This window comes from Brassica napus, chromosome C1, assembly GCF_020379485.1.
Source record: "Brassica napus cultivar Da-Ae chromosome C1, Da-Ae, whole genome shotgun sequence".
NCBI classification, from domain to species: Eukaryota; Viridiplantae; Streptophyta; class Magnoliopsida; order Brassicales; family Brassicaceae; genus Brassica; species Brassica napus.
Genome location: NC_063444.1, coordinates 25,582,347 through 25,599,296, shown reverse-complemented (window position 1 = coordinate 25,599,296; position 16,950 = coordinate 25,582,347). Strand labels below are relative to the sequence as shown.

Below are 16,950 nucleotides of genomic sequence, written 5' to 3'. Positions count from 1 at the left end.
TTTTTTTTTGTCTACTAGAAACAATAATTTTTAATATAATATTATTTTATTTTTTAAAAAAAATTTAATTTACGTTTGGACATCATTATTTTTATAATTTAACTTCAACGGTTTTATAAAAATCATAAACGTATTTTTGTAGTCTTATTTCTTTTGATTTGGTTTAACTATTTCAGTTTGAATTTATTTAAGTTTTAATAAAGTCAAAGTTGTATTTTATAAAATATTTTTTAATTATACTATTTTATATTTAATGATTTTTTATTTTAAATATATCTCTCATAGTTAAAATATATTCTTATTAATTTTGGATTTTTGTTTGTTTTGGTTAAAATATGTTAAAATGGGGAAAATGAATTTGTTAATTAATATAATGAACTGATAAATTTAAATAAAAAATTAATCATTTATCTATCAAAAATAATATTTTTTAATGTTGCTATTTATTGATGCACACTTAAAAATAATTTGGGTAAAATGCATATATGCAAAATATGATTTATAAGTTCTTGTAAAAAAATATTTGTAACTATATTCATTATTTAGCTTATTTTATTAATATGATATATATATATCTATATATAAATTAATTTAAAAGTGATATATGAATTATTAATTATTAAAAGCTATTATTTTTTTTCAAAATTATAGGGTTTCTCGTGCACGCAAAAAAAAACAAGTTTTAAGTATGATTACAAACGTTCAAAAGCCCAGTGGGTCATAAAGGAAAAACAAAAGAATATTTAAAAGCCCACAAACGTTTGACCAATAGCTTTCTCCGTAATTAGAACAACCCAAACACAGATCTGAAACCTGATCGATAGTTTCGTCAATGGAATCTCCTTCGTTCCTTGACTATCTCTTCTTCTTCATCGTACGTCCGCTTCTAGCTATTTCCTTTGTTGTCTGCTTCATCGCTCTTTGTACTCTCTTCTTAAACTTTCTATTACTTGATAATTATGAGCTTTCAGATGATGATGATGTTAATGAATTTGATCATCTGGGTATTGCACAATTCTCGCAGGGTGGTTTCTGGCATGGAAGCTGTTACTAAGCCATGTTCCTCTGGTTCAAGAGATCTTTGGTTTGAGGAAGAAAACCTTTAAACCTAAACCTGAATCTCGCGGTAGAATCTCCAAATTCTACAAAAGTCAGAATTCTGTTCCTCAATGGTAATTACTCTCTTATTTACTGAATCCTGAAGCCATCCATGTATAATTTACTGTGTCTTTTAGACTAATATTTTTCTCAGAAATTGTGGATTTAACAAGAGCCGATGATCCAATACTAAACGAGCAAGAAGAGAACAATTCCATGTTATAATCTCAAGTTAAAAGCTTTAGAGTTCTATTTTCTTTTGTGGAAGAATTTCTGCAATGTTATGTGCATTCTGTGTATTGATGTGTTTTAAACCCAATTCCTTGATATTGTTTCAAAATATTGTTGTCGTTGTGAGAGATACTTTAATTCAAGAATCAGGTACAATAATGATGGTTTGCTAGCCATAACCATATTAAAAGAACCCATTGTTTTCGGATGAAAGACAAGTCAAGACATCGAAATTTACCCTATTTGCTCATCATGTCCATCACAAACTCAAAACCAGCCTCAACATAGCCGACACCTTCACCTACTAGTAGATGTCGCTCTTATTAGCTGATCCTTACTTTGATGGAGCAAACATGGGAAGCTAAAATGCTGCGGAGACAAACATTTACTAAACCAGAAGAGAGAATACAAAATCCAAAGCAACACTTAGGGTTGTTATTGGTTTATATATTTTGATTCATTTAGAAATCTATGTAGTATTTATAAATCCAAGTAAAATATACAGATTTTTAAATTTTTTCGGATTAGTATTTACTTATACGAAAGTTCTCCCTCGGATTTGAGTATTTGTATTTTTACCAAAAAAATTCAAATAAATCCATTCAAATCCATTATAAAATCAAATTTATTAGTAAATCCGTACGATTGAATAACACTTGATTTTATATAGAATTTATGAATCATTAAACCAATAACACATGATTTTAATATAGATTTAAAAATCATAAAACCAATAACACTATATTTAATTCGGATTTTCAAATCCATTAAAATACTACAACCAATAACCCCGACAGAATTATTGGAAGAGATAGTTGGACCCACCACAGCTAGACAACATGAGACTTCGGGAGAGAGTTGTTCTCAAACTCGGTATGTAAAAACTAAAGTACATGTCTGGAACCGCAAAAAGCAAGTCATTATACTAAAATTTAAACTATCAAACATATCTGAACCTTCACATCCACAAATGAAGTGTTCTTTAAGCTATGAAGCGGACAATGCATTATGAGAAAAATCGATGCCGTGCGTTTAAAGACAAAAGGAACATAATTAAGTTCATTCGTAGCAATAACAATAACACCACAAAGAAAACAGCCATTTAAGTTCATTCGTAGCAATAACCATAACACCACAAAGAAAACAGCCATTTATAAACAAAAGCAACATAATTAATTATTTGTAGCAACCACCATAACTTATTAACGTCATGCCATAGACAGACGAAATAAGAAGTGAGACGCCCTTCTTACAACCACAAGTGAGCTTTCTAATTCTAACATTTCCTCGGTGAATCGATCCAGCAAATGAGAAACGTCATGAGAGACAGACATTCCAAGACTTTCAAAAACACTTTTGGACAGTCTTCTCCAACAATTTATCTTCGAAAAAGTTAGTACAAATCTTACAAACGTGAGCCTTGAATTCAGAAAGTGATGATTCTTCCCTTAAGATCTTCTCACCGGTATTACAAATGTAGGAACTCAGTGCATCGTTGACATGACACACACTAAGGGCTTGATTGAGAGAGAATTAACAAAAACATTATGCTCCTTATTCTCCAATCAACAATTTTTTAGAAAAGCATTTAGAATATCATTTCGATGATGCAAATGCTCTCCAAATGTCATTATCCAATGTTTTCGTATAAACCTTTTGGTAGAACATTTGCATTTAGACTACATAAAAATTTTAAAGTAATTTAATATAATTTATTTATTTTATCTAATAATATACTGATACCTTTCTTGTTTTGTAGATCGTTGAAGGTGGATTGGATGAGCCACCACCTTTCTCTGAGCTTGTGCGCAACACACACTCACAAGGATGGCTCAGTAATTGATGAACGTGCTGAGTAACTTGTCCTAGAGGTTGCGGAAGCTGCGGCCGAATTGGAATCCGATGAGGAGTCTTCCAATAGTGTCAGCCAAACTGCTGCAGCTGCAACTCCAAGACGAATCCTCCTTGATCTAGAGTATCTCAAGGTACCATTCTTTGATTGATTATTATTTCTTAATGTCTTATTACCTGTATGTTTATAATGTCTGCTTAATGACTCTAGTTCAAAAATGAACTATCATTATTGCTTATTTCATATCTGAGTCTATGTCTTGGTTCATGTCTAACGCTGCTAGTCTATGTCTTGCAGTCTCTTATTTGTCTACTTGTGTATGCGTCTGTCATTGTTTCCATTTTCAGCGTGGACAAACAAGCGAGGACGTATATATGGGACTGGGAGCGTCGTCCAGTTCAGAGACTATGATTCACCTGCTGCAGTCCAAACATCTCTTAAATACAGCTTGGACATGGACTTGCGCATTTCTGGGATGGAGTAAAATTCTAAACTTGTGCAGCTCCGGTGTGGATCTTCTCAAGAGCGATATGTGATATCACTCAAATTACTTTAAGGAGTGACTTTACTCTCTCAAATAAGAGGTTCAGTTGTAGTACTTAGGGATCGAATCTACAGGGAGCGTGGGCACACAAAAAATCAATACAGTCGCGATTAAGCCAGGTAGACAAGTATGAAAGCAGGAAATAAAGTAAACATGGTGAACAAGGTAGTTGTTCAGTTGATTGATGGAAGGAGGGTTGCTAGACTTAGGGTTTCAGATAATCATGTATAGTGATATAGATGCTAAGGTTATCAATCCTAGAACTCGAATTCTAATGAGAAAGTATTCCAGCTTCCGTGTGCGAATAAATCCTATTGACTAAGTCAAATATCTCAGATGTCACTTGTTGATATGGATCAGACGTCGATTGGTGCTATGAGATTAGCGTCGATCGATGTTTCCTTAGGCAAGCTTTAACGAGCTGTTCGATAGGTTCACTAGTATTGATTAAATCAGGTGTCGTTTGTTTCTAGCAATCCTAGCTCAAGGAAATTAATTCAGGTAACATACCATGCCCTCGCGTGCGCTTAATTATCCTAAATCCAGGATACTAGTTAGATACTCTAGAACACAAGCATTACAAACAATTCCTTGAAGGAAATTTTTATCACCTTAGCGTATCTATATTTTGGGTTAATCCCTCATAACCTTAATTATTCCCTAAACCTAGCAGGTGAATTTTTTCAGACATGAAATTTGTCACAAAAATCATAGATGAATAGATGAATAGGTATAAAATATAAAAACCAAAACCAATGGAGTTCCAAAAGGACTCTGAAGGAGTTCCTCTCTTCTCTCCAACCCTAAAATAAGAAAAATGAATAGAATAAAGCCTAGCCATCAACAAGGGCTTAGAAAACACATAAATAGGGTTTTGAGTCGTCCAGGGGCATTCTGGTAATATGTGGTGACTCCTGGGCTTAAGTCGGTCATGAAATAGGCTCGGCCCGTCTTCTGGGATCACCGTCGATGGACACCAAGGGTCTGTCGTCAATCGATATTCCTTCATCTCCTCGGCAGTTTCCTCTCGCGAGGCAGACGTACCATTCTTCAATAAATCGGGCATAACTTCTGCTATAAGACGCTGATTGAACTAGAATTGGCGGCATTGGAAAGCTAACTAAAGGATCTATCTTTTGTCAAAAGATAGCTCAATCGAACCATGGGAAGGTATCCATACATAGCTAAACATATGACGCGTCTATGGAGTTTTGCACCTCAAAAGGCTTTAAAATCACCAAAGTTCTCCAGAACTTACCTGAACCTGAAAACACTCTAAAACATACTCCAAACCCATATAATAAACTCTAAAACATCTATATAACATGGCTAAAAACATGTAAAATCCATGGTATATCAACTCTCAAACTTATCATTTTGTTTGTCCTCAAGCCAAATAAGAATAAACCTCTGAAAAAAGTTTGAAAACAGCAGAAACTCACACAACTTTAAACTTACTACTTTCACCTCTGCAATGTTGCTAGCCAAATAAGAGCAGTGCCAACTTTAGAAGAAATTCACGTACTAGACCTTAGCTTAGCAACCAAACCATCCATTCCATTGCTCAGCTGATTCCTCCTGACATACCCCTCTACTAACCTTATTTCTGCATATAAATATGTATGCTAAATCTTGGGAGTATCGATCAAAGGACATATGGACTCTTACGCCAGCAAGTATCTGAACACACATGTATTCTTCTCTGATTATTTCCCTCTCTCTTCTCTGAATCTTTTTATCTCAATTTCAATGAATAGTGACACTGATGCAGTCAGTTTATTCATCTTCTTTTTGATATTATTATTATTATTTTTTTTTTGCAAAGTGTAGGCGAATAGTGGGTCATCGGTAATGTACCTACCTCTCTCTTTCCAACAATGTGTGATCATTATATTAGAGTAGAATAATGGGATCGCGGAAAACATTCCGACCCTCTAAACCATAAGAAATCATTTAAGTCTTTTATAATATACAAATGCTGAAGAGAGGTGAGAGAGGAACCATAAACACATAGACTTTTACTTTTCATACTCGTAGGAGGAATCTGATCCAGTGTATACTAATCCCCAAAACAAGCAAGTTAAGTTGATTAAGGTTGGAGGTCAATTTGGTTCCTTTAAACTTTCTCAGCTAGCGTGGATGTTATTGGCAGGTGATCCACTTTGGTGTTTCCATTCAGTACACCCTGCAGTCAATAACCTCAAAGAATGGTGCTAGAGAGTGGTTAGATAATAAGTAAAATTGAAAAAGTTCATCATCCCCTTCTTGATTCTATAAAAATTTTAAAACTCATAAAAGTAAAGCTAAAAAAAAAACCAATATCAGTAGAAATATCCCCCAGACTTAAACAACATTGTTCCCAGTGTTATACAGTCTAAGATTGGCGGGAAAACTGAATCATAAGTAATAACAAGGAAAAACGGCATACCTGCTCACTAATGGTGAGCGTCGATCGACACAATTAAGTGGCGATCGATCGGTACTCGTGATGCTCTGTCGATTGACATTGATCAGGTGTCGATCGATGCTAATGCAGATTTAGTGTTCCTCGAATTTTTTTTACCGATGAACAGTATATCTGCTATAGTGTCGTCATTGTTCATCATCTTTTTCCTGAAATATATAAATGCGAAAATCAGTATAAACATAAAAATAAATAATTAAAACTTACATAACAGTTGGTTGGCTCCCACTCAGCGCTTATTTTTAGTCATTAGCTTGACTTTTAGAGATTTGATTCAGTCCGGATAAGAATGAGAAATTGCTCCAAAACAAATCTCACTGTCTCTTTTCTTCAGTCTCATCACTCTTTTTTCGTGAAAGCCTCCATTGACTCTTCTCATTTGTCTATCATCTCAGCAATAAAGAGTGCTCGAAGCTTTGAAAATGGTTGTGCGAAGCATCTGCTGTGCACTATGTACTTTCTGACACCATTTGAGAAGTGAGGAATCAATGATAACTGAGGATCTCCCTTGATCATTTTTCTCTTCTTCAAATTCTTAATCTTCTTTCCCCTAGACTTGTCTGTTTCTGTCTCTGCGTGCTGAGATACCCGAAGGGTGTCGATGCTGGTGTTGCAGATACCTTTCTGACATCATCTTCTAGACCTAATTTCTCTTGAAAAACAGCTACAGGCAGATAACCTTCTACTATCCCAATCTTAAGATCTTGATGCACACTTATGTCAGGCGGAATAGGTGATTAAACTTCAAAAATAGCGAAGAGAACCACAAATTTCACAGGGTCATGTATCCTCTTCAATCTTTTGTGAAACCCAGCAGCTTCTCTTGTGAGATATTTGGTCTCCGATGTGTGGGGACATCAAGGTGTGAGGCCTCAAACTTGTACATTCTCTCCTCAATCGGTTCCAGCTCAACTATGTATCCTGAAAGCTCGTCCAACCCTGCGTGTTGATCGATATCATCAGGTGGGTGTCGATTGTTGTAATCGTGTGGGTGACGATCGATGCTCTCGGGTGGATGACGATCGATGCTAGCTTTTGGTGAAGTCTCCATATATCTTCCCGAAGTGTGATGATTGTCTTCAAGCTTCTGCTCTGAGTCCTTACCCAAATCTTCAAGTTGTGCTTCATCCAATACCTTCAAGAAATCCTCTAGCTCTAAAAAATCTTCCATAGTGATCTCTTTATCAATATCCTAATCTTCAAGCTTTTCTCCATCCCCTAGCTCCAAGAATTCTTCTAGCTCCAAGATATCTTCCATGGTGATCTCTTTCTCTACATATGAGGTAAGATAACAATTTGATTTATCGGTGCTCTCCAATGTTGAGTTTGCAATTTTCTGAGGACAACTCAAACTTTTAGGTTTTTTTAAGTGTGTCGATCGATGCTAAGGCCGTGGTGTTGATCGATGCTGAAGTCGTGGTGTTGATCGATGCTGAAGTGTTAGCCTCATCTACTTGTGGAACCTGAATGTCTGGCTAATTGATGTGAGTGCTCATGGTTTCAAAGTCTCCTTTCTGCTAATTGTAGACAACACCCAACATCTGACACAAATTACTCTAAGGAGTGAGTTTACTCTCTCAAATGAGAGGTTAAGTTGTAGTACTTAGGGATCGAATCTACAGGGAGCGTAGGCACACAATAAACTCGATACAGTCACGATTAAGCCATGTAAAAAAGTATGAAAACAATAAATAAAGTAAACAGAGTGAACAAGGTAGTTGTTCAGTTGATTGATGAGTTGTTTGATGGAAGGAGGGTTGCTAGACTTAGGGTTTCAGGTAATCAGGATTATAATGATATATATGTATATGCTAAGGTTATCAATCCTAGAACTTGAATTCTAATGAGAAAGTATTCCGGCTTCCGCGTGCAAATAAATCCTATTGACTAAGTTCAATATCTCAGTTGTCGCTTGTTGATATGGATCAAATGTTGATCGATGCTATGAGATTAGAATCGCGATGGTTCCATATGCAAGGTTTAGCGAGCTGTTTGATAGGTTCACCAGTATTAACTAAATTAGATGTCGCTTTTTTCTAGCAATCCTAGCTCAAGGGAATTAATTCAGGTAACAGATCATGGCGTCGCGTGCGCCTAATTATCCTAAATTCAGGGTTCTAGTTAGCTACTCTAGAACACAAACATTACAAACAATCCTTGAAGGAAATCATTATCACCTTAACGTATCAACATTTTGTGCTAATCCCTCATAACCTTTATTATTCCCTAAACCTAGCTAGTGGATCTATTCAAACATGAAGTTTGTCACAAAAATCATAGATGAATAGATGAATAGGTATAAAATATAAAAAAACAAAACCAACGGAGTTCTAAGAGGACTCTTAAGAAGTTCCTCTCTTCCCTCCAACCCTAAAACTAAAATTAAGAACAATGAATAGAATAAAGCGTAGCCGTCAAAAATGGTTCAGAAAACACATAAATAGGGTTTTGAGTCGTCTATAGGCATTCTGGTGATATGTGGTGAATTCTGGGCTTAAGTCGGTCATGAAATAGGATTGGCCCGTATTCTGGGACCACCGTCAATCGACACCAAGGGTCTGTCATCGATCGACATTACTTCATCTTCTCGGCAGCTTCCTCTCGCGTGGCAGCTTACCACTATTCAGTAAATCGGGCATAACTTCTGCTATACGATGCTGATTGACCTCAAACTGGCGGCATTGGAAAGTTAACTCAAATCTATACCTTTTATCAAAAGATGGGCTCAATCGAACTGTGGGAATGTCTCCATCAATAGCTAAGTATCGGATGTGTCTGTTCAGTTCTGCAACTTAAAAGACTCCAAAATCACCAAAGTTCTCCAGAACGTACTTGAACCTGAAAACACTCCAAATATACTCCAAACCCATATAATAGATTCTAAAAAATCTATATAACATGACAAAAAACAGGTAAAATCTATGGTATATCAATATGACAACTCTCAAAGAATATTTTTATCCTTGAAGACATAATTCAAGCAGAAGATGACTGCAACAAGAACCTCCCTCAATTTAATTCTACATGCTCTTGGTATATTCACCAAGATACTCAGTCTTCTAGTGATGCTGCTCCTTCTCAACTTAAACAACCTGCTTTTGATGCTTGTCAAGTGAAACTACCTGCTTCTGATGCTGCTCCTCAAGTGAACCTACCTGAAAATGTATCAATACCTTGGAGTTCTTAACTAAGTGCAACTCTATTAGTAATGATACTTATAACCTATGCTTTTGTAAAAGATTTTTAATTCGGCTTTAGTGTTTTGTTAAAAAATTCAGATTGTAATATATTATCATTAGGTTTTAATTCTCGTGTTTAGGGTTTCTCTTTTTCAAGAACAAAAATTGGAAATTAGTCAAGATATAAACCGTTACTAAGAATGGGTCACACTACTGATTGTAGATTCTAAAATCTACACAAATAATTTGATAGTAATCGGGAGTTTAATCAAGGGAAGATAAATGATTTAGGCAACGATATATTTAGAACACAACAATGTAATCAGTTTCCGGTAGGCAAAAATGGACTTTTATTGATGAATCAGATCGAATACAATGAGTAAAGCAAGATCGAATGTTACAACGAGATCGTTAAGAGAAAAGATCTAAAGATGGATGAAAACAAGGTCGAAGTATGGGTGTAGCTCTCTCTAGGGTTTTCAATGTGTGCCTTCCTTATGCGTCGACCTCTTCTTATAACGGGCTGCTCTCGTGATGCTCGCAACCGTTCCGCGATCTCCGCAACCGTTCCACGATCTCCGGATCTTTGAAGTCTCCGTCTAGAGCTCGACTGTTTGCTGTGGGCTTTAACTCCTTGCGGCTCATTTACTTGATCGTGGCCCATTAACGTATTGACCAAAATTGGGTCCAACATTTATCTCCCAGCCCTTTTGGTTTATTGGGAAACCGAAAGGGTGAAAACTAACATAGCCCGACGTCGTCGCGATTCTTGGGAAGTGGGACGTCACGCGCATCGACTTGATTTGACTTGTCGGCCATTTTTCAAATCGTGTGGTTGAGATCGACATTTCGTGGCCGGTTAATTTTAAACGCTTAGAAAACCGTTTTTTTGTATATATATTATATTGTACCAAATATATCGTCTTCTTCAACACCACGATTCTACTTTCTCTCGCACTGTCTTCCTTTTGGTGCTTATTCCTGTTTCGAATCTATGGCATCTGAGAAATTTGGTCCTCATCTCCCGACGATTCTCGAGGCGAAACATATCGAGGCCCTCTACAAACTCTGGGGAGTCGATTATGCCGTCGAGATCAAACTTCCCGATGATGATGAAACTCCGGAGACTGTGAGGCCGGGGTACTGTGGGGCCTACACGTCGCATTTTGAAGACGGAGGCTTGTCATTTCCTCTTCCTCGTTTTCTTCTTAAGGCGCTCACAGAGCTTGGGATAGCTTTTTCCCAGATGGCGTCTAATTTCTTTCGCTACTTCTTGGCTTCGTGGATCCGAGCTAGGGAGGAAGGTCTCAAGTTTGGCCTCGAGGAGTTAAGGCAACTGTTTGCTATTAAGAGAAACAGTGGCTTTCCTGGCACCATGATTCTCACTCCTCGACCCGGCCGTTCTATCATAGACGGTATCCCTAACATGGATGACCGGTGGAGGGAGAAGTTTTTGTTTTTCAAGATTAACCTGGCCTCGGTCTGTGACTTCGATTTCGGGAGGGTCCCTAGGGAGTGGTCCGACGAGATTGGTAAGTTTTTATTTTTTTGAGGCGAATTCCACTCTTCGATCTGTCATGGCGTTCTTAACTTTTCTCCACTTATTTGTAGAGCCCTTTGGTCCTGCGCCTATGAAACCTGAGCTTCGTGGGTTAATCGCCACTCTGCGGCGGGGTAGCCCTCGATGGCTCGCATTTACCGTAGATCAAATTTGAGCTGCTTACGCTCTTCCACCGGATGGAAACCGTGCTACTCCTATTGGTCCGGTGGCTCCTGTTCGACCGGGGAAGGGTCGTCGTAACAAAAGAAAGCTGATTTTTCTTCTTTTTCCTTTTTTCGGAAAGATCCAAATTAGATTGTTTGCGCGTCCCTCAATTCCCCAAATATGTTTCGTTCAAGGGCGAGGGAGAAGGAGGCGTTACCCGATCGTTCTGACGAGTCCTCCGAAGTCGGGTCGTTGGAACAAGCTCAGAAAGTTTGACGCGGACCGACTCTTAGATCGAACTCGCAGGCTCAGTCTCTTGGTCTTTTGGCTAGGCCGGTGTCGATCGCCGTTCCCGTGGGTGGGGCTCGAAGGGCGCCGAACACTTCAGCCGGTTCTGTCGGTGATCGAGCTCTTGATGACGACGTCCATTCATCGACTCATCGACTCACCGACGCCGGTGTCGAGCTCTGGAGGAAATTAATTCTGTGAGTTCGAATTCGCCGAGCTCGGGGCTTCCTCCGCTGTTGCGAGCTTCTGGTGAAGGTACTTCTAAAGTCGACCAGAGCGCCCATCTTCCGGACGTGCATGAGACCTCTTCGTGGAGATTTTTGTATGATAACGAGGTACCAATCCTTGGGAACCCCGAGAGTCTTGCTTTGATCTGGCGCAAGATCAAAGAGAAGGGATGTGAGCTTCCTTCTTTGGGAGACATGCGAGAGCGTGACGCTTATGTTTGGATGGCGGTCGCGAATGCTAAGGTAATCTATCCTGCGATTGCCTCTGATGTTCCATTGGATTAAATGATTGCTTCCTGAACTTTGTCGTCGCTTTTGCTTTTGCTATGGAGGCGAGCAATGAATATACAACTTTTATGGAGAGGCGGTTGGCTGACTTTCCGAGGAAAGAGGAGGTCGAAGGTCATCTTCTCACGATTCAACAACTTCGAGGTGAGTTGGAGGCCGTTCGAGTGACGGAAAAGCAATGTGGAGTCGAGGTTGAGGGATTGAAGGGGAAGTTGTCTGCTACTGAGACGGAGAAGGTCGCTATCCAGAATGACCTCGACTCGATGAAGGAAAAGCATAGACGGGAGATCAAAGGTCGCGATGCGGCAGCTCGCAAGGAACACAATCTTGCTCGTCGTTCTCTTGCCCGGGAATATGACGCGGTTCTGGCCGTGGTGAAGGATAAGCTTCAGAAAAAGAAGGAGGAGAGTGCTGCAGAGATTCGTTAGCAGGAGGTGCGAGCTCGTATTGAGGCTTTGACTGAGTACGGCGAAGGTGGTTTCGAGCTTGAAGAGGAGTTGGGGCATCTTAGAGACCGGGAGATCTCACTTGATCTTGATTACAGTCTTGAACCATTTTTTATATAGTTAAATATTGGGAGTCTCCAGTCTGGTCTGGCCTCGAGTTCTTTTCTGAAGGCTTCATGCACTTCGCTGTCAGTTTCATGATCGGTCTCTTCGGGGATAGTTGCTGAGGCCGCGGTCCTCCTAGTCCTGATGGGTGGCTCGCTAGGGGATGGTCGCTCATCGAGCTCACTGTTGGTTTCGCCGTCGAGATTCTCGAGTTGTATTCCGATCCCGAACCTTTGTCTCGACGAAGCCCCATCGACGTGTAATTTCGTGTCTGGGTATTCGACCTCGCGTTATCCTCCTTCGGGGCGATTTCGATGACGAAATCAGCTAGTACTTGCGCTTTCGAGCTCGTTCGTGGTTTGTACTCGATGTCGTATTCGGTGAGCTCGATCGCCCATTTTGCCAATATTCCAGATTGGCTTGGACTTTGGAGTACTGTCCGTAGGGGTTGCGATGTCATGACTGTGATCGAATGCGACTGAAGTAAGGTTTTAATTTTCGAGCCGCGGTTACTACTGCTAGTGATAGTTTTTCCATTACGGGGTACCTGGTTTCGGCGTCGACCAACGATCTACTTACATAGTATATCAGTCTTTGTTCTCCGCTTTCTTTGCGGATTAGCACTCCGCTTATTGCGTGTTCGGAGGTTGCGACGTATTGAAAGAGGGGTCTCTCCTATGATCGGTTTTGACAGTACGGGCAGCTCGCTTATATATGCCTTAAGTTCTTTTAGGGCGGAGTCGCATTCGGCGTTCCATTCGAACTTCTTATTTCCTTTCAATAGCTTGTAGAAAGGAAGACATTTGTCAGTTGACCTGAAGATGATACGGTTTAATGCAGCTATTTTGCCGGTGAGGCACTGTACCTCTCGAATCGACCTTGGAGGTAGGGTATCGATGAGCGCCGCGATCTGTTTCGGGTTGGCTTCGATTCCCCTTTCGGCCATGAGGTATCCGAGGAACTCTCCGGAGGCTACTCCGAAAGTGCATTTTGTAGGGCTCAATTTCATTCCGAACTTGTTGAGGATGTTAAAACATTCCTGGAGCTGTAGAATGTGGTCGCTGGCTCTTGATGACTTTACTAGCATGTCATCTATGTAAACTTCCATCGTTCTTCCGAGTTGCGTGGAGAACATCTTATTTACTAGTCTTTGGTAAGTAGCTCCGACGTTCTTTAATCCGAATGGCATCACTCTGTAGCAGTAGGTTCCCCGCTCGGTGATGAAGCTCTTTTTTTCCTGGTCGTCGGGGTTCATGACGATCTGATTATAACCAGAAAATGCATCCATGAAGGAAAGTAGTTCGTGTTCAGCTGTGGCTTCTACCAGTCGGTCGATGTGTGGTAATGGGAAGCTATCTTTTGGGCATGCTTTGTTGAGATCGGTGAAATCGATGCACAATCTCCATTTTCCATTTTTATTTTTTAATACGACTGGGTTTGCGAGCCAGTCAGGGTATTGGACTTCGCGAATGGAACTGATTTTTAGGAGCTTGTCCACTTCGTCGTTTACTGCCTTGGCTCGTTCGGGTCCTAGCTTTCTTCGTTTCTGTTTGACAGGCTTAAACGTAGGGTGGACGTTTAGATCGTGAGAGGTGATACTGATGTCGATTCCGGGCATGTCTGCTGCGGACCATGTGAATGTTTTGATATTTTTCTTGAGGAAAGATAAGAGGTCGTTCCTGATTTCAGGAGGGAGATCGTTCCCGATGTTGACGCCTTTATCTGGTGAGCTTTTCGTTAGAGCGACGACGCTCGATAGGTCTTTGGCGGGGTCTTTTACCGTGAGATCGCGGACGAGTGAGACGTTCTCTCCTCGCGGGGGCATCTTCTGGAATCCAGTCATATAGCAGGCTCAGGATTGTTTCTGGCTCCCACGTATGGTTTTTTCGCCGGCCGGTGATAAAAACTTCAAGCATTGGTGGTAAACCGATGGGACTGCCCTCATCTGGTGTAGCCAGGGACGTCCTATGATGGCGTCGAAGGGCATGAAATGATCAACTATGGTGAACCGGGTCTGGAGCTCGACGTCGTGAGTTCTGGTGGTTAGCGGCACGATCCCGAGCGATCGAACCGACTTTCCTTCGAAACTATTGAGGGGAGTCGGTTCGTGATCGATTACTGGGGTCGGTTGGCTAATCGATCGCAGTGTGTTTTGTGAAGCGACATTGACGGCGCTTCCGGAGTCGACGAGAATCTTCGACAAGATGGTGCCCGCAAGCTCCAACGTGATGACTAAGGCATCGTCGTGGGGCATATCGAGCTTAGCGACTTCGTGTTCATGGAAATTTATAGTCTCGACTTCGCGCATTATCTCTTCGGAAGGTGCGACGTCCGGCTTGTTAGTTGCTTGTCGCGAGGTGTCGGATTGTTTATCACTGGAGAGATGACCTCGTCTTTGAAGAGGGATGCTTTGACCCTTCGCGTCGTGGTCGATTTTCGACGGCTTCGGTTTTCCCGATCTAGAGATGTCGAGATTGATCGATTCGATGCAGTTGGATCGTGCGTGATTAGGATCCATAGTCTCGCTTAGGAAACTTAGATCGGTTTCTTAGCAAAAATGTTTTTCGTTTATCTTCCCCACAGTCGGCACCAAAATGTAGATCCTAAAATCTACAATAAGAATTTGATAGTGATCGGGAGTTTAATCAAGGGAAGATAAATGATGTAGGCAACAATATCTTTAGAACACAACGATGTAATCAGTTTCCGGTAGACAAAAATGGATTTTTATTGATGAATAAGATCGAATACAATGAGTAAACCCAGATCGAATGTTACAACGAGATCGTTAAGAGAAAAGATCTAAAGATGGATGAAAACAAGGTCGAGGTATGGGTGTAGCTCTCTCTAGGGTTTTCAACGTGTGCCTTCCTTATGTGTGGACCTCTTCTTATAACGGGCTGCTTTCGTGATGCTCGCAACCGTTCCGCGATCTCCGCAACCGTTCTGCGATCTCCGCAACCGTTCTGCGATCTCCGGATCTTCGAAGTCTCCGTCTAGAGTTCGAGTGTTCGCTGTGGGTTTTAACTCCTCGCGGCCCATTTACTTGATCGTGGCCCATTAACGTATTGACCAAAATTGGGTCCAACACTGATGATATCACTCAAATTACCCTATGGAGTGATTTTTTCTCTCTCAAATAAGAGGTTGAGTTGTAGCACTTAGGTATCTAATCCACAGAGAGCTAGGGCACACAATAGACTATAGAAATCAAGATTAAGCTAGGCAAACAATTTATAAAGTAGTAAATAAACGAAAGCAAGGTGAACAAAGTAGTTGTTCGATTAGTTGAAGTTGTAAGCAATAAGGAGAAATAGCTAGACCTAGGGATTTATCAATCAAGAGATTCAAAACTACAATTTAAGGATGCTAATGGTTTATAGATTTAATTGTAGAACACGATTTTAATAAGTAAGTAATCCAGCTTTCGCATGTAATTACTAATCAGATGTCTAAGTCTTTGTTCCAGCTTTCGCATGTGAACAAGGAGCAAACGTCGATCGATGCTATGGCCTGAGCAACTAGATTCCTAGACCAACTATCGTATTCGCCTAGGTATCTAATCCAGCAGAGTTCGGGTTCCGTCAGTTGATTGCACTTTCGTGCCTCTCAACTATCCTATGATTATAGGTTCAAAAAATTAGTCACACTGTCATGCTATTCTAACTATTCCAGATCCTAGTATTACAAATCATCCTGGTGTAGAGATCTATAGATAATCTAGCAATCCTAATTGATTATCAGTTTGACATTAAGCTCATAAAATCCCTAAACCTATTAAGATGAATTACTCAGACATGCAATCAATAACACAAATCATAGTCTGAATAATATAATAGATAAGAAAGCAAATATAAAACCAATGGAGTTCCAATCAATCTCTGAAAGAGAATTGATCTTCTCTCCAACCCTAAAACAAGAATAATGAAGTAAAGAAAGCGTAGCCGTCAACAATGGCTTAGAAATACATAAATAGAGTTTCTGGTCGTCCATGGGTATTTTGGTAACTTGGTGTGGCTTCTGGGCTTCAGCCGGCCTTGAAATATGTTTGGCCCACGTTCTGGCATCACCTTTGATCGATGGCAAGGGTGCACCGTCGATCGACAGTCCTTCATTTCCTCGACAACTTTCTCTCGCGAGGCAGACTGACCACTCTTCAGTAAAACAAGCATAACCTCTGCTACAGGATGATGATTGACCTCACATCGGCGGCATTGGAAAGCTAACTCAAAGCTATATCTTGTGTAGAAATATAGGCTCAATCTAAATGTGAGAAGGCCTCCAGCCATAGCTAAACATCTGACGCATCTGTGCAGCTCTGCATTCAAAAGGTTCCAAAAGGCACCAAAATCACCACTTTCCTCCAAATCATCCATGAACCTGTAAATATTCTAAATATACTCTATATCGTAGTAAATATATCTTAAAACACCTATATACCATGGCTAATATTGGGTAAAATCCATGGTATATCAATAGACATGCTAGAAACGTTACTAACCGGACACGGTTTCTTCGTGATT

At 40.1% G+C, this 16,950-nt stretch overlaps 1 protein-coding gene across 3 annotated transcripts; it reads left to right on the top strand.

Moving 5' to 3' along the window:
- The first annotated feature begins 761 nt into the window (after positions 1 to 761).
- On the top strand, positions 762 to 1,542 carry BNAC01G25020D. 3 transcript variants are annotated; one of them, XM_013814891.3, is made up of 3 exons: positions 762 to 923; positions 1,025 to 1,172; positions 1,253 to 1,542. In XM_013814891.3, coding segments are annotated over exons 1-3 (240 nt in total). In that variant the 5' UTR covers positions 762 to 832; the 3' UTR covers positions 1,254 to 1,542. The 3 variants fall into 3 exon arrangements, with proteins under 3 accessions (XP_013670345.2, XP_013670346.2, XP_013670344.2); XM_013814892.3 differs by having other exon boundaries at positions 1,236 to 1,542; XM_013814890.3 differs by having other exon boundaries at positions 1,025 to 1,542.
- The last annotated feature ends 15,408 nt before the right edge of the window (positions 1,543 to 16,950 follow it).

Coding starts and splice junctions, on each gene's coding strand:
- BNAC01G25020D (XM_013814890.3), top strand. CDS start 833: ATGGAATCTCCTTCGTTCCTTGACTATCTCTTCTTCTTCATCGTACGT. Junction 924..1,024: donor TGTCTGCTTCATCGCTCTTT/GTACTCTCTTCT, acceptor CAATTCTCGCAG/GGTGGTTTCTGGCATGGAAG.